General features: G+C 35.1%; 1 protein-coding gene across 2 annotated transcripts in view; it reads right to left on the reverse strand.

Annotated features, from left to right (window-relative positions):
* Positions 1-14,827: 14,827 nt before the first annotated feature.
* Positions 14,828-25,161, reverse strand: part of MTNR1A (melatonin receptor 1A) — a 31,145-nt gene continuing 20,811 nt past the window's right edge. Inside the window, exon 2 of one of the 2 annotated variants that reach the window (XM_070756621.1) lies at positions 14,828-15,696. In XM_070756621.1, coding sequence (XP_070612722.1) covers positions 14,828-15,696 — 869 coding nt within the window. The remainder of the gene's footprint in view (positions 15,697-25,161) is intronic. The other variant, XR_011559555.1, reaches the window with a different exon arrangement.

Genomic DNA, 25,161 nt, shown 5'->3' on the forward strand with positions numbered 1-25,161 from the left:
GAAGGTGAATTTTATAGGGTTACAGTAATTGTTTTGCTGAGAGTACTATTTAATACAACACCAGTTAAGAATTGCAAAGACTTGAATTGTAATATGAGTTAGATCTGAAATTTATTAAATGTTATTACTACACTTTTGTAAATAATAAAAATTCAAACAACAACATTGTGAATTGAAAAGCAATATGGCAGAGTGCATGCTTCATAATTTTGAGCAGTTTTAGCCTGATCCGACTACTTAGAAACAAGGAATATAGGAGTGAGTGGAGTGGAGGGTGCCTTGAGCTATAGTATCCTGTGAGCTGTCCCAAGTCTTCGGAGAGGGGCGGCATACAAATTAATCCATTAAATAAATAAATAAATAAATAAATAAATAAATAAATAAATAAATAAATAAATAAATAAATAAATAAATAAATAAATAAATAAATAAATAAATAAATAAATAGTACCTTTTTAAAAAAGGGAAATTGACGATAATGGAAGAAAATAAGTTCATATTTCAATTAGCATTCTGATGATTTCCTTGGAATCTTCAATATGGAAGCTGGAACTTAGAAGCATTTTCATAAATTGGAGGGTAGTAACTTTAGTATTTCATTTACATTTAATTAATATAATTTTAATGTCTCATTGCGGAACATACTGGTCTACAGCTGGCAAATTTATTATACTCCCCTCCCTCCAAATTTCTCTTCTGGATATGACAAAAAACCCTACAACCTTTTGTGCGTGAATGTTTATGCAACCTGGAAATGAATATGTGGCTTAGGTATCGTTTAAAGGCATTTTAAAATTTCTATTTATTTCATTTAGTAGATTTATGTGCTTCACATCTCATCTACAGACAATTCTATAGGCATGGTTTCTATATGGAAGAGGGTTGTTCACTTTCTGTTCAATTAATCAGTCAAAGAGATTGATCACTATCTGTTCAATTAATCAATCAAAACTGGTAGATATAATTTGTATAGACTGAGCTGCTGGGGTTCCCAGGGATTCGGAAGAACATCTAGTTAAGATTCTGTGCAGTTTGGAAAATTCCTAAATCCTACTCTTGGCTGGCTCCATTCACCCAGCCCTTCCCAGGAGTCCCAAAGTGGCCCATTTTGGATGAAGGTAAGTGCAGGGCATGTATGGAGGCGTGGGAGGCCAAAAAACAGGCCTATCGGAAGTTTGGGAAGGATGGAAAAAGACCTGTTTCTGGCCTCTGGGGCCTGGGAGGCCATTTTTGCCCTCCGGGAGGCTCGAGAAAAACCCCACACACACATGGTTCAAGAGACCAACTAGGCCCTTCCCACTATGGCCACTCCCACCCAGCAACCAGGCAGAGAACCCCTTGCTAAAATTTTTGAAGCCTACCCCTGCTTAAATCAACAAAAAGGCAGAGATAAAAATATCCAAGCTGTCTAGTCACTTTTAGAAGAAAGAACTAGCTAGAGAAAGAAATATGAAGTTTCATTTCACATTATAACAAAAGCTTGTGCATTTTATGACACATGAGGAGGCTTATAGGATTCTTCAATATATATTTCTCTCACACATAAAATCTCCCAGGATTGTATGGCTCAGTGGGAGTAGAAAAGGAAAGAATGAGAGGCAGAAAGGATCTAAGGGATTCTCAGCAGTCATGTTACCCTCAAACATTTTAAATGTTTAAACCAGCTGAAGAAATGGTGAACTGAAAACAGCTCTGCTAAAAGGGGAGCCACTGCCAACTGCAGTGGAATGAACAGCTGCTAATTAGACCACTTCTTTGTAATTCCTCTCCAGACATAGAGAGGATGAGAGAATATCCACAAATGCTCTGGAAAGTTGAAGAGACTGCAAGAAAGTGACCTCTGGTGGGTTTAGCATTTGGGGAGTAGAGGGGATAGTGGAATCTAACCAAGGCCAGCGTTTTTCATATTTCTTTTTCTCGTCATTTTCACAAATTGCTTGCTAAATTCTTTTTAATTATTGGATCCAAACTTTTGGATTAACAAGTCTGAAAATATCAAGTGAGTTTCCTTCAATTTTTTGTATAAGAAGTTTTAAATAGAATTTGAAGCCGATGATCTTGACCCTCATCAGTTTCAGGTCCAGTTACAGCACCAAAATTGCTTTGGTCGTGCTGATGGATGATTTCTGGCAGGCCCTGGATAGGGGTTATTCCTCTATCCTGGTGCTCCTTGACCTCTCAGCGGCTTTCGATACCATCGACCATGGTATCCTTCTGTGACAACTGGAGGGGTTGGGAGTGGGATGCACTGTTCTCCTCCTACTTCTCCAGTTAGTCACATTTGGTGTTGGCAAGGGGTCAGAGGTCACCCCTAGGCCTCTCCTTTGTGGGTGCCTCAGGGGTTGGTTCTCCCCACCCCACCCCACTGTTTAATATCTGCATGAAACTGTTGGGTGAAATCATCTGACGACCCGGGGTGAGTTACTAACAGTATGCTGATGACACCCAGCTGTACATCTCCACCCCCATGTTGATTCAGTGAAACAGTGAAGGTGATGTGCCAGTGCCTGGAGGCTGTGAGTGTCTGAATGTGTTAACAAGCTCAAGCTGCACTGGCTACCGATTGATTTATAAACACAATTTAAAGTGTTGATTATTATCTATAAAGCCCTATAGGACTTAGGACCAGATTATGTACAGGACCACATATTGCCTCATTTATCCTAGTGACCAGTTAGAGCCACAGAGTTGGCCTTCTCCGGGTCCAGTCAGCAAAACAATGTTGCCTTGTGGGGTCCAGGGCAAGGGCCTTCTCTGTGGCAGCTCTGACTCTTTGGAATCAGGTCCCCCCAGAGATTCATTCCACCCCACTCTCCTGGCCTTTTGTAAGGCTCTAAAAACACATCTCTGCTGGCAGGCTTGGTGGTGCTGAGCCTTGCCTTTATGTTCTGGCTAATGGAATAAATGAATGATTATGAATGAATCTTAGATAATTTTTTTTTTAAATTACGTGGGATTTTAGACTAACTTTTTACTGCTGTTAGGTTTTATATTGGATTTCTCATATTTTGTATTGCATTGACTTTTTATGTAAGCGGCCCTGAGTCCACAGGAAAAGGGTGGCTTAGAAATCCAAATAAATAAATATAGAATGAAGCAAAATATTTTAATATTGGACATATTGAAGGATACTTTGAACAATAGACACAGAAGTTAATTTTTCAAGTGTCTCTGTTAATACACCGTTAATATCTCTGGTGATACACAGTGTTTAAAAGATGTTATGAAAAGCAATATAGTTTTCCTGACAACATTGAGATTGATCTGAAAGTGGATTAAAAAAGTACAGAATGATATGGAAAAAGATGCTATACTAGATATGCAAAATATATCTGCTGACATTGTAATAATTAAAAGGGATATAAAAATTGAGTGAGCAGGATAACTTTCAAGGATTTACAAAAGAGACTTCTTAAACTTTGAAAAGTTTTGTGGTAAGAAGCAAAGAAAAAAATTAAAATATATCAAGTAGCGTAAGATATGTATTTAAATAGGTTAGATATCAAATTTATCAAAAGTAAATGGAAAGAATGTATAGTTGATTTATTTGATCAATATTAAAAGAGGCATTAAACTTTTGCTGATAAGCAATGAATGAAAAGTTGTTTTGATTATAGTTAAGAGTGAGATGTGGGAAGAACAGGACATTTACTATAGTTTAAAAGAAGTTGATAAATTATTAAAACTATTTATTGCTTTGTGATGGGGGAAGTCATTTTTTACTACACTTTTTCTTTTTCTCAATTTGTCTGTTTTTCTTTTCTGCACTTTCTATTTGTTCTTAATCTTTTTTTCAGTTTGTAGTAGTTTTTATCTTTTCAATTTTAATTTTTAATAAATTACTATTGAAAATGTTTAAATATGTGAAAATATTTAAATCAGCCTAAGAACTCATATAAATGCATTCCCTTTTACAGAGTCACTACATGTGAAGGCAACTGGGCTGCTATAAATATATGATAGATCAATAAATAAGAATTTTTTTCAAGCATTTTCCTGCTTTAATTCTGCCAGCATGTGATATCAAAGTAATCTGAGCATGTGACGTAAACTAGGATCAGGGTAAAATTAGCAGGTTCTGACAGGTTATGGATAACTGAAAGAAATTTTGAATAGTTCGGAGAACCAGAATATACTACCTATGGCTGGCCCCAGAGTGGGGTGGGAATGGAGATTTTGAAGTATCCTTCCCCTTTCACGCCCATAAGCCACGCCCACAGAACTGGATTTTGAATTCCACACACTCCTGCCAGAGAGTATGTCCTTTTGGCAGTGTTCCCTCTAATTTTTTTTGGGGGTGGGCAGAAAAGTATAGTGTCTGAGCGGCAGTCCCTTCGGGACTGGGCGGCACAGAAATAATAAATAAATAAATAAATAAACAAACAAACAAACAAATTAAAAAAAAACCCACCCTGTTTTGCCTCAGAGAATTTCAAAATAAAATACTGTAGTGTGTGTCTATAACAGTGAGCTCATAATAGGGCAACTCTATCAATATCAAAATGCCACTTAAATAATTGAGCTAGTTTCAAACTAGATTTTGATTTTCGTTCTCTCTTCCTTACTCCCATTCTTTTTCTTTCTCTTTTCCTTCCTCTCTTTTTTCTATCTGTTTCTTTCTCTTCCTCTCTTCCTCTCTCTCTCCTTCCCTCTCACTCTTTCCCTCTCGGCTTCTGGGCAGGTTTGGAAAACTCTGAGTTGATGATGATTTTTAAGTGAGCGATTGCTCACTGCTCAGCTTAGAGGGAACTATGCCTTTTGGTGCACTAACAAATTACAGGTGCATGTCTGAAATCATTAGAATGAAAGCCAGGTACCTTCTGTTATTAAAAATCACTTTGTCACTGCTTCCCTTTTACTAACGTGGGATATGTTTAAACTTGTTCTCACATAACTTTTTTAAAAAAATATATTTTATTAATTTTTTCAAAGTAACAAACATAACAAACAAAACATACAACATTTAGTGGAGCTACAGTCGCTCCGCTCAGAGTAGAAGTCGTCATCATAATAATGAAAAAAAAAGAAAAAATTGTCTATAAAATACATATAGTTATGTAAGATAGAAATGTCTATTCTAATATAATAAATCTAAATCTATATCACAATTTATAAAAATATATGTAAAAAAGAAAAAAAAATTCAAAGATGAAAAAAAGAGAAAGGAAAATTTATGTTTATACTGATAATTATCATCTTATACAGTTCTAATACTAAATTCAAATATGCAAGATAATATAACAACACACTTATCTCTTTTTCCTTGTTTCCCACCAAGTATATACTTTCTGCCAGATTTCATAAAATTCTGATTCTTCCTGGTTGTTTTACATAACTTTTTTTTAATTGGATTGGCTCATTTTTTTAACCCAATGTTAATGCCATGACCTCTGACCTTGTACCACTGGCACAAGGATTCTGTGGCAGATGAGAAAACTACAGGTGGCATCAGTGTAGTTCTTTTCATATATTATGAAAATCAAAGACAAAATGTTAAAAATTGTAGGATTATATTGGAGTATATAAAAGGCTTAATTTCACAAGGACGATTAGATGACATCTAAATCAGGGATCCTAAACCTGTGGGCCACGGCTCACTAGTGGATTGTCAGGGGTTTTCAACTGGGCTGTGGTAATGGCTGGTGAGCGCATGTGTGTATCTTCACTTGCATGAGTAGCGAGCGAGCGTTTATGCACACACTACATTTGCCACTTGCACAATCCATCCCCTCTCCGGCTACCAGTGTGCAAAGCTGAAAACTTTGGGGAACTCTGCTCTAAACTGATCGAGGTATGTGGAATTTTGCAATAAATTCAACTTCTAATAGACAGTACTTACATAAATTGCATGAAGAGATCTTCCTGAATGAGATTCATTAAGTAAACAATGATTGGTTTTCTTTGAGGACCGACAAAATGGGTCTTTTGGAATATAAACTGTCAATTTACCTGATCTCATAAATGGTAAAATCAATGTTCATAGTCAATGCACATATAATTTGATGTACATCTATCAGCATGAGTCAGTAGCCATTTCCATATTAGTGACTTATACCATCCTCACAGCTATCATTGAAGTGATATATATTGTGTCTGCATTATTGTTATTTCAGCATAATTACGTTTGTAAATTATTACAAAACACAAAAAATGACCAAAAATCCAAGTACATACTTCTCTTCAAGGAATAAGCCCACACAAAAACACTTTCACTTTACCTATTCTTTCATTTACTTCAGCATATCTTTTTAAAAAAACATCCATCTGTTCATTTAAGTCTTTCACGTCAGAATTATATTTGTTTCTAGAATTGGGCTCCAATTCTATTAATTCCATTCCATTAATTAATTGCAAAATCCCCTTTGGCAATTTATTTAAATTATAGATAATTGTCTCAAGCTGGCAGATAAAAAAATATCATTACATTTTGCCAAAAATGAAAACTGAAATAGAAAATAAATAGAAACTTCTTGTCAGGACAAAATTTTCATAGGCAATTCATGGAAGTTGAACTTTAAGTAAATAGTATGAAAGTTTTACTTTCTAGTTTCTTTTCTGCCTGATAAAATAGGTTTGAACAGAGAAGGCATTGATACCTCTTTTTGAGAAGATGGATTATATTTTAGTAGGAAATTCATTTACTAGGAAATGCTAATAACTTTTCTGTAGATATTATAGTAATTCCTCATTTTAGTAGTTAAAGAATTTTCTGCACCATTACACTATTTGCGCGGGCGGCTCCATAAACTCCGGACGTGCACGCACCATGCACATGAGATTCAGCTTCTGCGCATGTGCAGCAGCCGAATCACGCTACCCCTGCCAGCAGAACAGTACCCCCCGCTAGGTGGGCTCAGAGAGCATGGTGCTCATTTGGTGGGCATGGGGCACTGCTGCTGCTGCTACCGATGTGAGTGGCCGGCTGCCCGGGGCTTGATCCTGCGTGGTTTGCCCAAACTACTAATAATCTACTGGTGATGTCATGATCATGTCACTGAACCGGGTTGGTCTGTGTCAATCCATGGGCACCACCATCTTTAAAAAAAATATTTTTAAAATATTTTTTGAATTTTTTTTAAAAAATATTCTTATGCGCTGAGGGACTGCATATGTTCTGTTTCCAGCAGTGCACAAGTGCTGCCTCTCTACCACTGTTCCGTTACATGCTCACCCACACTACCCATCTGCACTATGCTTGCCCATCCTGCCTACTCACCTTCCACTCGCTAGTTCATTCCGCCTCTGAGACCCACAGTCCTGACTGGGAAGCTTGCAGGAGTTACTGATGCCTCAAGGTAAGGCAGCGGACACAGACGGTAGGGGGCGGGAAGAAAGTACTGAGAGCAGCACCAGGCTTCACTGTCTGTTCGAGCCCCAGAAATGGCTGAGGCCTTCCTTGCAGCCATTCCCCAGACTCACATAGATGGGGAGGCCCGGTGGCGCTTGGAGAAAGTCTCTGCAAAAATGGTGGGAGATAATTACCAAGAGTGGCACGCAGCTTCACTTTCTGCTTAAGCCCTGGAATGGCTGAGCCTTCCTTGCAGCCATTCCCCAGGTTCGCATAGACAAAGAAGCCTGGTGGCACTTGGCTGAAGGTTTTCTTGCCATCCTCCCCAGTCCCTGGGTTCACCTGGCTGACTAAGCCACCTTGGCTTCATGCCAGAAGATCCTAGCTGACTGGGTTGTCCCTGTGTACCTCCAGTCCAGATTCAGCCAGACTCCAGAGTGTCTAATCACCTGCTCCATCATTCCAGCATCCATCTCATCAGAGATCAGTTGATTCTGCTTACTGGTAAGTTGCTGGTTTTTTTCTTTATGCTTTTAATTTTTTTAAATGATATTTTATTGTTAATTTTTTTCAGGGCATTTTGTTGTTTTTAGGAAATGCCTTTTTAAAAATATATATTCTTTTTAGGAAATGTTTGTTTTGTAATGCAGTATTCTGCTTTTAAGTGCAGGTGGATCCTTGAATTTGCTTAGTGACTGTTCAAAGTTACAATGATAGTGAAAAAAGTGAGTTATGACCATTTTTCAAGTCCACAAGTCTTAAAGTTGCCAAGTTTGAACACCTCTGGCCCATGATTTGTGAGATTTTGGTTAACAAAGTTGGAGGGGACCTTGTAGGTGACCTAGTCCAGCCCCCTGCTCAAGCAGGAAACCCTATACCATTTCTGACAAATTTGTATGTTTCTGTGTGATAACTGGCTTTTGAAATAATTGCTTCTTGCAACAATAATCTTTTATTGACTCTATTGCTGTTTTTATATGTTCATCTGTGTGTGGCTTTTAAGTGCAGGTTGGTCCGTGAGTTAATTTAGTGATTGTTCAAAGTTACAATGGCAGTGAAAAAAGGGACTGATGACCAGTTTTCACTTAATGACCATTCCAGCATCCCCAGTGTTGTGTAATCAAAATTCAGACACTTGGCAACTGATTCATATTTATGATCATTGCAGTGTCCTGGTTCATGTGATCCCTTTAGTGACCTTCTGACAAGTAAAGCCAGATTCACTTACCAACTGTGTCATTGAGCCGCCCCGAGTTTTCGGAGAGGGGCGGCATATAAATCCAATAAATCTAATCTAATCTAATCTAATCATTTAATAACTGCATATCCTGGTAGTCTGAAGCAGGAGTCCCCAAACTTGGCAACTTTATGGACTTAAACTCCCAGCTATGTCCACAAGTCTTAAAGCTGCTAAGTTTGAACACCCTTGGACCATAGTTTGTGAGATTTTGGTTCAATACTATTGCCTAGTGGAAAATAACCTGTACTATTCTTTTTTTTTAAAAAAACCCAAAACATTAACATTAACAGTGTTGGAAGGGAATCACTGCGTCCCATGACCATCAAGCCACTCCCACTGGGTCACATGACCATTAAGCCACTCCTACCTGTTCACATGACCATCAAGTCACACCCACAAAATAAGCCACATCCACAGAGCAGCAGGGTGGAACCCACCCTCATGTGAATCTATTCTTTCTGTATTCACTTTCACCATTTTATCTCCTCAGCTGAAATACACATTCCAAATATAATTCAGTATAACTCCAAACTAGATAAAGAAGTCAAATTGGCAACCTGGAAGGACACAAATGAAATTGCTTCCATATCGGACCAGAAAATTGCACTAATCTATCTATATAATTCATTACAAATTAAGCTTTAATTGAAAGAGATTTTAGATAAAGATGAAACACTTCTACTTTGTGCTAATGCATTTCTAAAATTAAGCAAATGAAAGGAAATTGCTTATAAGTGCTTTTGAATGTAGAAAGTTATAAGGGATATGTATATGACTCAACTGAGCTGCTTGTATTAATATTTTTAATTTAACTCATAACTTTTTCTTATTGTCCCATGTCATTACTTATTCCTCTCCAACAATATATAATTAAAAAATACACAATGAAATTTTCTATCCCTTTATTTTGTTTCTTAATTCTGTTTATATTTTTATATTCTTGATATATCCTTCAATCTGATTATGCCCTCACTTATTTTTAGACTTTTATTATCAAGTTTACTTCTGCCTTTCTTATATCTGTCTGATGATGCACACATAAATATGAAATGAAATCTACTTTGATTTGAGGTATTTGAACAGTTGTATAAAGGCTGGCAATTTTTATAATTATGAGAAGGACTTTGTCTATTTTTCCTCTGATTGCTGTTGTCCACCAGTCTAGAATATGTATGGTAAATCAGAAAAGATCCTACTTTTGATGAACAATTTTTGATATTTTAAGTTCATTACTAATAGTAGATTTTAGTTTTAAGTACAGTGTAAAGCAAGTTTGGAGTTTTAAAGTTTAATGTTCTGGGGATTAACCTAGCAAATATTTGAGGATATAGAGCATTGAGCAGAATTTTCTAGAAGACGTTCTGGAAATTTTTTGATATAAATATCCTATTTGTAAAGGGCATTTAAAAAAAAAATTCTGTTAAAACCACAATACGTATCTGTATATTAACTTTATAAGCTGATAAATTGCTAGACAGGTAATTAGCAAGAGATGTAGGTAGCCCATGAGAGATAATACTTGGCTCATTTCCAAATGTGGTAAATCCTATTGATTTATTGGAATTTAATTTCACTTAAGAAGTCTCTTGGGAAACGTGACATTATGGAAAGAAGGCTAAATCATTATAAGTTATTCAGCTGAGTACAGATTTCTGGACTCATACAAGTCATTAACATAAAATTGATTTCTTTAGTATATTTCAAAGAAGTTTCTTTTTATCTCAGGGTGAAGAGATAGATAAGGTTTTTTTTTAAAAGAAAGGTATGTGTGTGTGTGTGTGTGTGTGGTTATGAAGAAAGCTACAAAACTCCAGGTAGTTGGCAACCAGCCAGAATAGATGAAAAAGTCTTTCTTGCTCACCCCATCCCATCTTTTATTAGACATTGCCTTGCATTCAGATACAAAAGAACAATAAATCCATTTCATGTTTTTTTCCAGTTGCAACTTTAATCTAAGTCCATCTCTACATCAGTTTACAAAATAAAAGTTGGCATGAAAATACCACACCTTCATGTACTTTTTGCTACAAAAATCATTTATCTGCTCTTTTTCCAATGTGTATTTGGTTCTTGTATTCATATTTTTGTGTACACTGTTCCTTAGCAAAGTGGGAGTTTTTGCATGCAGGAAAGAAAATTACAAGTTGTGTTGATATTTTTTAAATGTGCAGCCTTTCATCATGTACATATTCAGAATCATCTTTTTCAGTATGAAAGATACAAATTTCGTCAATTTGTATTAAAAAATTACATAATTTTTCCTCCTATATCTAATTCTAAATGTGGACTTTATCATGAAGGTTTGGGGAATTTGGATCAATTTGTTCACTTATCAATTTGTTCTAATAATAGAAATAATGTGATTGTTGAAGTTGCTGCTGATATTCTCAGAGAGATGCAAAGTAGACAAATAAGTAGCTAGAAAGATGGTAGATATTTAATCTGTTACTGTTTACTAATGAGTCACTGCAGGCAAATAAATATTTAGAATCCTAGTAAATTTTTACTTATTCATTAATATTAATGTGTTTGTTACTACATTGCTTTCAGCATTATTGAGATATTCAAAATAGTAGATTCTTATAGGTATATCTTTACTAAAACTAGGATGCATGATTTTTTTTTAATGTTCAAGGTTTTTAGAATGGTTTTTAGATTATTTATATTAATTGGATTTCAGATGTTTCATTGTGTATTGTTTTTTTATATGTTGTGAGCTGCTCCAACTCCTCGGAGAGGGGCGGCATACAAGTCCAATAAATAAATAGATAGATAGATAGATAGATAGATAGATAGATAGATAGATAGATAAATAAATAAATAAATAAACAAATAAACAAATAAATACAAAATTATATTTTCATGGCTTATGGACAATTCTTTGTTCATGACCTGTTGTACCCACTTTTTACCCAGATATAATTTAAATGGAATTTACATCTCAATTAGAAAAGCATTTTTAATTCTCTCTGCATGTGTTTCTTGTGCTGAACTGCAATTTGATATTTTATTTTAATTCCTATTTTAGATACTTTCAGATAGGGTAATTTTGTGTTATTCATTCATCTACATAACATTCAAAATATACCAGTAACCCAAGACTTACCAGTTAGTGACTATTTAAGGTCACAATGGCACTGAAAAAAGTGACATGACAGTTTTCATACTTAAGACCATTGCAGCATCTCCATGATGACAATTTATATTTGAATGCTTGACAACTGACTCATATTTATAACAGTTGCAGTCTCCAACCTTCTGACAATCAAAGACAATGGGAAAACAGATTCACTTAATAACTGGGTAACTAATTTAACAACTGCAATGATTAACAAAGTCATAAAATGGGGCAAAACTCACTTAACAAATTTTCTACTTAGCCACATAAATTTTGGGCTCAATTGTGGTTGTAAGTCAAGGACTACCTGCATACCAGCATAACTTTATTCAAAAAATTGTTAATGCACTATTTCCTCAGTTATCTTAAAATAAATTTATGTCAAGTTTCTAAGATAAGTGCTGTGTTTTAGATAAGTGATGTGTTTTATTTTTATGGAAACATTTTGTTTCACATTTATGGTCTCAGGATAATTCATCCAGAAGGCGATCATTTCTCTAACAAGTTACTCTCTAATTTGTTCACACAGCTGCAGTCTGTGATTGTGACTGCTGTTTTAAAGATTATTGTTCTTTCTGACTTGCCGGTATTTATCTTGTTACTGAATTCCTAGTTTCAAAGGATCTGCTAAATTGTAACCTCTCACAATAAGCTAATGATCCATTTCAAACTCCCTACTTCTTCAGAGGACTAATTAACTCGGACCCACAAGTGGTTTAGAAAAAAAATTCATTCGAGACTATGAAACCTATAAAATTCTGAAATGAAAATTACATCTTAGTGTCAAATTATTATGAATCTCCCTTTTTCTCCTCTTTTTATCTGGAATCTGTTTCTTCTAGAATTACATATTTTGGGATCAATGCATAGCATGATTCCTTTTTAATTGTCTCTAATTGTATACAACCAGAGGAAGACTTATTTCTTTGATCTCTAGCATCCTTGAATTAAAATATCTGCGGCTGGTCTTGAAAGGGTCTATCTAGCTCTTCTTTAAAAAATTCTACTACTTTACTGCCTGGTTCCCTTTATAATTTACTCTTCTCCTATAAACCATAACTACGCAGGGCAATTTATCTATTATGTTATAATAGTGCATTTCACGACACAATTCACCATCTACCAAGCAATGGATGGAGACATGCCAAGTCATTTTTATTTTGCAAGACTTTGACAGTAATTGATGAAAGCTGACTGTATTTTTATATCATGGAAGTTTTTCACATGAAAGTGAGAAACATGAGAACTCTAAGGTCATCTAAAACAAGCCTTAGTGTCAAAATAACTGTCAAAATCGCTAACATTTTTTCTTTAAAAAAAAATCCACATCTTGTGCACGAGCTACATCCTGAAAAAAGGGGGTGGATCATTTCCCTCAGTGATATCTCACATTAACTTCAGGGATATGCTGGTACCAGAGTGATGAATAGGTATAGTTACTTCCAGGCCTACACAGAACCTTTATATACAATTACTTTTGAAATCGCCTTTCTCTGACCTCATCTCTCTACTATTTTGATTTTGTATTAATAATTATAATTTTTCATTTTCATTCTACACAGCAATGACACATCTTGCTTTTTACATTTCTTCATCATCACTTGTTACCATTAGCCAATCTGTATCATCAAGGTACTGCATTATTGGTTAACTAGTCAAATTTGCAGATGTCACAACACAAGTAATTTTAAATAGAAGAGTTTTACATGGAATAAAGTACCTTATACTATTTTGGGGATCATCCTATTAAAATACATGAGAAGGGATCAATGCATCCCATACCCTCCTTTGAAATTGGTGGCATACTCTCGGATTAACTTCAAAAGTTTCTAATAACACAACTCTTCTGTATAAATAGTTGTATGGTGAACCTTATTTCTCCTTCATTAAGTTGGTTAGCTCCACATCAATGTTATACTGTAGGAATTACTGCTACACAAGAGACATCAGATTTTGATAATAAATATTTTGATGATCAAATTTTAAATTCACCAGGATAGAATAAAGTAAGAAACATGAATTATTGAAACAAGCAATATAAAGAGAGACTTGCTAAATCTGATAACATGCTCATTTATTTATTCTGGAGGTTAATCAGATGCTCATAAAAAGCTAATGTAACAATCTGGTTGCCTCTGTTCCTCAAGTAAAGTATTTGTGAAGAATAGGAAGTATTAATGGAGTGTGGATTGTTCATGGACATATTTATGTAGACTTTATTAATGGAATAATATATAACTTCTTATTTCAGTCACTTTTATTTAAAGGTATTTATAGAAAACAAATTATTTTGTTAACAACTGGTTTTATCATGACCGTTTCTAATACAGTGTATCTAAAAACATGTTCTTATTTCACAAATTATTGATTAGAAAAAATATTTCTGATTCATACACATTTTGTTTCTACATTTTGTTTATTTGGCCCCTAAATTTTATTATGAATTGTTGGATTTTATATTTTTTTGTTATACTTTAAAAGGAACAATTAATACATTTACAATGTAATGGAGATCTACATGTATTTCTCCATAGAGAGGCATCCATGGAGAAACCGTGTATTGACAGACTCTCTTCTAGGTATAGCAAGCAATGGAAGAGGCTGCTGAATGTTGGAAGAGGCTGTGATAAGCATAGGAAATCAAATTAATGAGCTATTAATTTTAGACCATTTTTTGGGCTAACCTAAATTACACAAGTAATTTACAGGGATTATTTTATAATTCTGTTAATAACCCAAAACTACAATTCTATACTTTCATGTACCCAACCATAAGCCTTTATGAATTCAATGACTTTACATTAGAGAAGAGATGTGTAGGAGTGCAATGTACATTTGTGGTGTCAATGAATTACTGAAAATTATCTAATCAATGTCAAGTGTAACTGACATATTTTCTTAACTATTGTCAATGGTTTTCAAGTATCTTTGTTGAAATCATGCCTGCTGTGTGTAACATCATACATATTGTGATAATAGAATATGTAATTATTAACTATTATGTAGGAAAGAATATGTAATTATTAGTTATACATATAATCTTATCTAAATGCATACAATATATTCATGTAAGTTTCCATGTATTGCAACAGAAATTGAAGAAAGGGGCTGTATGCGGATTTAATACTTGGGTGTCATGTAACATAATATTTAGCAATCGTTGGTAACTAGATCTCTCCCTTCATACTGATCCAACCCTCACTAAATTGTTTTCTGTGAGCAGGGGTGAGGGCTTGCTTTTTATCCGTTCTGGAGCATCATTAGAACTGTCCTGGAAGAACACTTTTCTTGTACAAATTGTCCTAAGTATTCGTTTATATTCCCGACGGAAGTTCTGATTTAGAAGTCCATAAATGATTGCATTAAGGCAACTATTGAAGTATGCCATGTAGTAGCTGGAAACAAACAGCCAATCTGGAATCTTGGAAATTATCATTTCTGGACTGACAGCTACTGCAAGTCCGATGAAATTCAATGGAGCCCAGCAGACTGCAAACAGTACAAAGACTACAAACATGGTGATAAAGTTCCGGAAATCATGTGGCTTTAGTTTAGGTTTGTAGTCAGGTTTAACTCTTCTCCGTACCTGAATAACGAGGATCCATATTCTCAGGTAACAAAATGTTACTATGGTTATTGGAAGCATGAAATGAAAGAAGACCACTGCTATGGTGTATGTGGAACTCACTGACTGAGAGAAAGTACATGAATAAATCCTAGCATCATACTGAAGGGACCCAACAAAAAAGTTTGGCATAATTGCAACAAAAGTCAAAGTCCAGATTAGAATGACACAGCAGACAGAATTCTTTTCACTGTACAACTTGTTGTACTTGAGGCTGTGGCAGATGTAGCAATATCGATTAATAGCAATGCCTGTAATGTTGAAAATAGATCCAATCACACTCAGGCCCATAAGAAACCCACTGAGTTGGCAGTGTATGTATCCAAGGTCCCAGCCATTATGAAAAATAGATGTCAAGATCAGAGGATAAGGGTAGATAGCTACGATCAGATCCGCAATAGCTAAGTTGACCACAAAAACATTTCCTGAAAAATAAACATAATATATTAGTAAATAACATAGTATTTTTAAACATAAATTTGATTAGAAGCTGAATTGAAGATCAAAGTGTGATTTTATGTGCATGTATACATTCATTTCTCACATGAGAAGTTTATTCAAGTAAGACACTATTGGTTATGTTATATACTAAGGCTCCAGTCAGGTCCTGTATTCTGGCGGGAAAATGCTTGAAGCTGATTGGCTGAGTGGTCTAATAAGCTGTCAGAAAAAGAGCTGCTGGATTGTACATAGTTGCTTTAATAAAGAGTTGTTGCTGTCACTGAACCTGACTGCCTCATCCATTCACCTGATCTAAAGGATTAATTATTTGAGGGTACTATAAAGACTACGTAAGATTGTTATTATTACATTAATTTATGTAGATACATGCATTGAGTTTCAGTAGAAGGTTTTGAAAAAAATATTCCTAAATCTGCACACACACACACACACACACACACATTAAAAATGACTACTTTTTCAAATAAATAAATTTCAAGTTTATGTAAAAATATCAAGTTGGATAACAGCAGAACAATGTTTCGATGCTGAAATACCTAAATTATACAGAAAGTATTTGTGGGAGATATAAGACAAAACTATTTTTTTAAAATGTATTGAAGTCTTTTGTTTCTTTAAAAAGGAAACTATATTGGGATAAATTACAAACTCTAGTTCTTGAAAATTCATCAAAGGAAGGTAAATATAAAGACAAATTACATAAATTATTTTGAAAATTAAAATTAATTAGCATACATTAGAGGAAGTGGAATATGTTCATATATACTACACTGTAGATATACAGTGAAAACTATAAATGAAATGAAATTTTTAACAAAATGTATAAACATTCAGTCCTGTTAAAAGAGGTAGGAAATGGGATAAAATCTATACTATTCTAACTACTTGGACACATGTACTGAAAGCTATTACCATAGTCTCATTCTGCTAGACCTAATTTGGATGAAAAAATGTGGATGAAAAAACCTCCAGTCTTTAGGCCACATAATGGTTGAAGGCAATGAAGGGCTACCAAAATTTTTACTACCACACTATGGGTGTGGCTTATGCAGGATGCCCTGCATTTTCTTTCAACATCTTTCAGTGCAAATTGGGTGCTCCGGGGTGGAGCTCCATTTTCACTACCCACTGCATTGCCCCCTGTTCAGGCAGTAGCCCACCCCTGGTTGAAGGAAAATAAAAATATTGTAAGGAATATTACATTATTTTCGCAATTCTTATATCTCCCTCAAATGTGAAATGCCTGCCTTTATAATCAAGATTCTATATATAAACCTACATTAAGTATATGTATAAAAATTCCTCTGCATATTAAATGGTAATTCATAAAGGCTTATGGGAATCACTTCTAGAAGTTCAGGTGGCTATATAAACGGACGTGGATAGCTTTAAACTCAAAGTGTTCATTTCAGCAGAAAGCACGTGTACTTCAACATATTTGTCCCTCTAAAAATAGGCCATATATTTTACATTATTAGTAATGTAAGATATTTTTTAGTATCTTAGCTAAGAGAATTCTGGTAGCAGCTGTCATGTCTGTGGACTGCCTTAACCAATTGATTCTATTTAGGAGATACAAACAAGCTTTGTTAATTAAACAACTGATCCAGATAGGCATTTAAGAACCAGGAACACTACAAAATTGTTTTCTGTAAAGAGTCCCATTCCCAAAACGATTCCCAAAGGACCTAGCTGAAAGTCTCATAAAACCATCAGTTGATGGTTTTGTATGTAATCTCAGGTATTATGATTTGTGATTGTGTTATAATCAGTGATTGTGATTATGAAGTGATTGCATTACAGTGATTTGCAATTTCAGCTATTGTCAGAACAATCTTGTAACTATTAATAAGATATCTGTGTTACTGCAAATAAACCAGAGCATAGAAACTATACTACTGTATTAAGAGTTGTGTACAACCACAATCAAGCTGCAATGGCTATTAAACCACATTAAAGAATTGTTTAAATTAATATTGCCATTGTATTTCCATTGTGTTACTATTTCCTTAGTCCACAAATGCAGTTTTGGAGAAGGAATTTTGCAGCTTTCTAAAAGTTTGAAGAAATATGTTGAGCATGTAAGAAAATCACAAAATATTACACAAAATATTGTATCTTGTACAAAATGAATTGGCTTATTCTGAATTAAGCTCATATTGATAAATTCCTGAACCCTCTTTGCAAAGGTCTGTCTTTGAAATAGTCCACGTTTTAGTTTAATTTAATTTAGTTCATGCTTGTCTTTGTTAATTCAACAAAGTGGATGGCAATCTGCCTTCAGTGAACTGTTGGACAAGGATTCATTCTTAAAACTACCTTTCCTAAGGAACTGCAAGACTTTACCGTGTTATAATTTGAAAAATTGGAGCGAATAAAATCTTATGGTTCTATCATAGTTCTTATCTTAATACGGCAGGCAGAAATGGATTTTAAACAGAATAATTAGGCAATATAATCTTCTGTAATGTTCAGCAAGCATTTAGCATTTTACAATTACAAACAGAACCTTCAACAATAAGAGTAGATATTCTTGTTTGTGTGTGTGTGTGTGTAATGTATTTTGCTGATAATGAAACAAAAGGAAACACACACACACACACACACTCATGTATGTATGTATGTATGTATGTATGTATGTATGTATGTATGTATGTATAGCATTTTGCTTAATGATGATGAAAAGGAAGGGACACTATTTCAAGCTATTTTGCTCTCATCAGCTAGCCATACCCTCATCAGCAAAAAGGATACGGTATGTTCCTTACCATGTCCCATATATTATATAGTATTTCCATTTATAAGTGCCCATTACATTTATCAGTTTGCAAGACATTTATTGAAAAAGATGAGGTAGCTGCTAAGATATTTCAGATGCAAGAAAGGAACACTTTATCTGATTTTAATGATAGCACACAAAGTCCCATTTATGCTAGAAGTACAAAATATTTGTTTAGATTGTTTAGATTGTACACAAATTAAATGGCTCTGCACCAGTGTTGAATCAATGCTCCCTGTTTGAATTGTATTTTAAACTGTGTAAGATTAACAGATATAATGACTATGGATGCACGTGATTAGTACATTATTGTATATATTAAAACAAATGCTTTAAACACTTCTGTAGTGGAATACAAATTATGTTCTATTAGAGAAATTAATCTTCAATCTCTCTGAAAATTTCCTCTGAAATTTCTAGTACTTTCTCTGATATTAATTCAATGAATGATTTTTTACTGCTTCATTAAATTTTAATTTATATTTGTAACATACTGTATTTTAAAGTCTTAAAGAGTTTTCTTTTTGCCAGTGATTCCACAGCTTTTCCCCCTAGCAATAAATTACATATAATATTTACTATTTGCCAAGGCATACTAATTTTAATGAGAGCTAATTCCTGGCACACTCCTTAAGTTCTTATTTCTCAAATGAAGTAAATCTAAAGCATAGTAATATACTACTATGAAATTACTAATTTCAAAAAACAGTGGATACATAGATTTCAAATTTGGTCAACAGCTATCTAGCTAGATGATAGATGGTAGATGGAGCCTTCAAGACAGTGTTGACTCTTGGTGATTAACTGGGCTAGTCCCCAAGTTTTCTTGGTGAGATTATCAGAAATGGTTTGCCATTGGCTCCTTCCAAGGGCTGAGAGGAAGTGACTGGTCCTAGAACACCCAGGTGAATTCATGTCTAAGGCAGAATTAGAACTCACAGATTTTTAATTTGATACCTTAATGGGCTCTGTAAAACGTATTAGTTAAACTCAATTTAGAAATGTCTTAAATATTTTATTTGCAAACACACACACACACACACACTTCTTGGGAACAAGCATCACTGGATTAAGTAACATTTATTTTCTAAAAGATATACATGACAAGAAATTGTCAAACAATTTCTGAAAATTGGCAGAATGTATCCATGAACACCAACCAGCAGTCAATAGTTATGATGACTAAATCTCTAGAACAGAGATGTCAAACTGGTGGCCCACAGACTAAATGTGTTACGCACAGGCCACACTCGCCCAGCTCCACGAAGGAAAAAACGTTGTGATACATCCCATTATGGTAATGTGACGTGGCAAGTTTGACACCCATGCACTAGAATATAAACTGAGAGTAAACTCAACACCAGAGGTGGGTTCCTTCCTGTTTGGATCGATTTGACCAAACTGGTAGAGACCCACTCATGATGACGTCGCAGAACTGGTTTTTCTGAGCATGTGCAGACACTGAGTTTCCGGCACTGTGCATGTGGTCGCCATCTTGTTTTTAGACTTTAAAAAATGTTGGAATTTTTGGCACTGTGAATACAAGCAAGTACGCACACCTGTGTGGCGCAACCACGTGCAGAAGGAAGAGAAACGACAATGAGGTAAATTTTTATTTATTTTATTTATTTATTTGTTTTGTCCAATACACAATAATACATTATAGAGAATATAATCAGGTAGAATATATTAAAGGGAGAATAGAGGAGAAAATAAAGGAGTAAAATATAACTATTAGAGAATAGCAGAAAAAGATATAGGGATAGAAGAGAAGATATATGAGATATGGGAGAGACTATAGGACAGGGGACGGTAGGCACTCTGGTGCACTTATGCATGCCCCTTAAAACCCACCCATGCTCCACACCTTAATAGCATTGGGTAATGAAACAACCAAGCTCAGAGAATACCAATGTCATTTATATGCACACATTTTGTATTTATGAATACACAAAGCAGATCACTGTTATAAAACCAAAATCCTACGGAAGAAGTTCAGATTTAATATTTGAGGTAATTCAGTTGGGTGGTGAATGATTACCTAGAATCATAATTTATATAACCTTTTCATTTCATTGTTCCATCTTACAGAGTTCAGTTTTATCAAAATCACTTAAAAAAATGGTCAGGTATGGAAACATAAAATCCTTGTCATATGAAGGAGCTGTTATTTGAGAAAGTCATTTGGTTATTTTAAAATCAATGACATAAGTCACAAGTAACTTATATTGTCTTTTGGAAATGCTCCACGTGGTCTTTCCTAAAATATGATGCCCAAAACTGGATACAAATACTAGGTGTATATTAGAACATAGAATAGAAATAATACTTCACTTGACTCTACAATTACCCCAATGATTAAGACTGAATTTCATCACAATGTTGTGATATCAAGAACCTTTTGTATGTGTTAGTATCCAATATAGCTCCTTCTATCATATAATTATACCGCTTCCTAGCTAAAAGTAACAAATTAGTAGACATTCAGGCTGAGAGCAATAAACGTGAATAAATACTATGAAAAAAATTAATATAAAAGTTTATTTTTTTGAACAAAAGCAACTGATGAATTAATTACAGTATTTCTATAGCAGAAAACATTGGCCATTTAAAAGAACTATCTAACTGAAGAATATCACAAACTATTATTGGAATATGTATTAACCAATTTTAATGAGGAACTACACTTTCAGACTGAAACAAAAGTTAAACTAAACAAACATCATAGTATGCTTCCAGTCTCCTTGGAACTGGGTTGCAGATTTTGCTCCTGGCATTTAAAGTTACAACCCTCTGTTAACATCTTGGTATTTTGCCAAAGGACTTACAAATAATTCATTGCTTTACAAATTATAGAAGAATTATTGTCTGTTGTTTTTCTACAACAAAAAAAGCAAGAAATATTTACAAAAAGATATATAAAAAGCTTTAAATACCATCTTACTAGAAAGAAGATGCAGAAATTCGGAGTAAGATACTAAATACATGATGTTGTCAAGGTAACCTCATCATGAATTGTAGAACCTTTATTCCCTTTAGAATTAATTAGGAAGTGAAGATGCACGTGACAAAAAAGAGATCATTGAACTTTTTTTTTTACTGTGATCTGAGAATTCTTGTTTTTAACTGAAAGAATGGACATGGAATCGATGACTCAAATGCTGATTAAGTCATCTGTCTTTCCCCCAGAGTTAATTTGAGCTGACCTTCCTTTTTTCCATCTTTAAACTTCCATGTACACATTGATTGTGCATGTAGTGATTTGGATGCAAAAATCATCCCTTTAGCAGAAAAGATCTAGAGAGAAGTTAATTCTTTGACATTCAGGCAAAAAAAGGAAAGTTTTACAATATTAACATATTTTTATTTATTTTAATACATAAATATATTTATTTTAAAATAATGTTATTACCTGAGAGAAATGAAATAAATGAAGTAATCTATATCAAGCTTAAGCACTAAAAAGGAAGGAAATAAACCTAGACATGGTGACATTCAACATTATGTATTTTTAACTTTCCCTGATTTGCTACTGTTGGTCTGACTTCAAAATGCCTTGGAAACTGCAGTTGAATAAGATGTGGCAGACAGGATGACAATGGAACATCAGTGTTCATTCCCTTTCATTAGTTACCAATAGTTTTGGGTAACAAATGTATTCATTTATTTATTTGATGTTTATGCCGCCCTTCTCCTTAGACCCAGAGTGGCTTACAACGTTGCAATAGCACTTTTTTTAAACAGAGCCATCATATTGCCCCCACAATCCAGGTCCTCATTTTACCCAACTTGGAAGGATGGAAGGCTGAGTCGATCTTGAACAGGTGGTGATATTTGAACCACTGACCTACAGATCTACAGTCAGCTTCCCTGCATCACAGCACTCTACCTACTACACCACCCTGGCTCTTTTAATAGTATGACATAATTTTGATCAACAAAGTATTATATGATTGGACTCTTCCAAAAAAACTTGTCTGGCCCATGTGTTCATAGAAAGAGTAGATGCTCAGGATCTGGGCCCAGCAATGGTCCTGGTGTGGCCTGTGATTGGCATCATCTGTCCCATGGAACATCATTCCCCAGGATTTTTTTCAAGTTCCAACCCTGTTACTGTTTTTTTTATAAGGCAAAGCAAATAAAATACAGGGGATGGACAAATAAATGGAAACACTTGACTTTTTGGCATCATAATATTGTTGTTGTTTTTTAAAAATATATTTTTTTATTGATTTTGTAGATATGGTTACATAAAACAAACATAAAACAGTGCACAGTGCGTGTGCCCATCACCCGACTAACAATAACTATCACCACCACCACCAATTGCGGGGGGTTCAAATATTTACTAGTTTATATATATATATTTCCTTAGCTCTACTTTGCATTTGTTATTATTGAAAGAGTGATTGGAGTTTATTTTTCACATTTGTGTCACAGATTCTACTCAGCATATAACTTTTCACCTTATTCCATCGTGCCATCAGCTTCTCCAGTTTATTTTCATCAAAGTTGTTTAATCTTATTTCCATGATTTCAAAATGAATGTGATCCACCATGTACTAGTACCAGTTCTGTAGTGTCCATTTTATAGACTCTTTCCAACCCAATACCACTACCGCTTGAGCGCTTTCCAGTGCTGCAGTTTTTATTTCTTTAAAATCTCTTAGTTCTCTTTGTTTAATTAATATCGCTATTTCTTTTGTAATTATCCAATTAATATTTAACATTTTATTTATTTCGTTCTGCACTTCCTTCCAAAATTCCTGAATTTCTACACACTCCCAGAACATATGCATGAAAATTCCTTTCTTTTGGCAACCATGCCAACAATTACCTTTCTCTTTCCAGCATCATAATGTTTGAACATGTTCAAATCAATCAAAAATTGACATATTTTAATATTTTTTAAATTCTGTTACTTGATATGTTTTTTTAAACTACCTTTTTTTGTACAGAAATTTCAGGAAATTGGTTAAAACCTTCTAGAAATGGCAGACCTCTCAGACTTTAAAAGAGGCCAAATTGTTGGTGATCGAATGGCAGGTGCTAGTGTAACATAAAGTGCCTGAATGTTTGGCATTTCAAGAGGTAATGTCTCAAAAGTAATGACTGCTTTTGAAAGAGAAGGGAAAATGTCCTCAGCCAAGCACAGGCCTGGTCAAAAGTCGAAGTTGTCTGAGAGAGACCATCAGACTCTAAAGTGAATTGTTAGAGCAGATCGCAAGACCACAGCTCCTAAAATCACTGCAGAGCTCAATAGACATGTACAGAACCCAGTTTTCAGAAAAACTGTTCGAAGGGAGCTTCACAAATCTGGATTCTATGAAGAGCTGCAATTAGAAAACCTCTGCTCTCAAAGACAAATGTTTCAAAGCATTTAAAGTGGTGTAGAAACCACCAGAAATGGTCCCTCAAGTAGTGGCAAAATGTGATTTTCTCTGATGAATCATTGTTTACCATTTTTCCGACCTCTGGCCGTGTTTATGTTTGGAGACAGTAAAAAGAATCATTTCATCCAGACTGCCTTCTCCCAACCATCAAACATGGTGGAGGTTCAGTGATGATCTGGGGTGCTATTTCTTAGAAATCCATCGGGCTAATGATTTCCCTTCATGGAAGAATTAACAGCCACCACATTTCAGGAATTTTGGCCGACCAAATTCATCCTAAGGTTCAAGAACTGTTTCCAGAGGGGGATGCCACCTTTCAAGATGATAATGCACCAATCCATAGAGCAAGAATTGTTAAATAATGGCACAAGGAACATTCTAATGAAGTTCAGCATCTCATCTGGCCATCACAATCACCAGACTTCAACATTATTGAGCATTTATGGTCAATTTTAGAGATTAAAGTAAGAAGTCGATTTCCACCACCACCGTCTCTAAAAGAACTGGACGGTGCTTTAACTGAAGAATGGGCTAAAATTCATTTGGAAATAATTCACAATTTGTATGAATCAATACCCCAGAGAATTGAGGCTATATTTGCCGCAAAAGGTGGACCAACACCATGTTAAAAGATATTTTGATGATTTTTCAAGGTGTTTCCATTTTTGTGTCCATCCCTGTATGTGAAACATATTAATTTTAAATACTGTATGCCATCATCAGAGAGACATATACAGTGGTACCTCGTCTAACGAAGGCCTCTTCTAACAAACTTTTTGAGATACGAATCTGGTATTTAAGATTTTTTTGCCTCTTCTTCCGAACTCTTTTCACCTTACAAACCCAAGCCACCGGCGCTGGGATGCCCCACCTCTGGACTTCCATTGCCAGCCGAAGCGCTGGGATTCCCCTGAGCCTCCTTTTGCTGGGAATCTCCACCTCCGGACTTCCATTGCCAGCCGAAGGACCCATTCTTGCACTGCTGGGATTCCCCTGAGGCTCCCCTCGCTGGGAAATCCCACCTCCGGACTTCCGTGTCCTTGCGCTGCTGGGATTTCCCTGAGGCTCCCCTTGCTGGGATTCCCTTCATTTTTGCTGGCGTTGCTTTGAATCCCAGCGATGGGAGGCTCAGGGAAATCCCAGCAGTGCAAGAACGGAGCTTTGGCTTGCAAAGGAAGTCTGGAGGCAGGGTTTCCCAGCAAGAGGAGGCTCACGGAAATTCCAGCAGCAAAGGAACAGAGCTTTGGATTGCAACG

Source organism: Erythrolamprus reginae, chromosome 7 (genome assembly GCF_031021105.1).
Source record: "Erythrolamprus reginae isolate rEryReg1 chromosome 7, rEryReg1.hap1, whole genome shotgun sequence".
Lineage (NCBI taxonomy): Eukaryota > Metazoa > Chordata > Lepidosauria > Squamata > Dipsadidae > Erythrolamprus > Erythrolamprus reginae.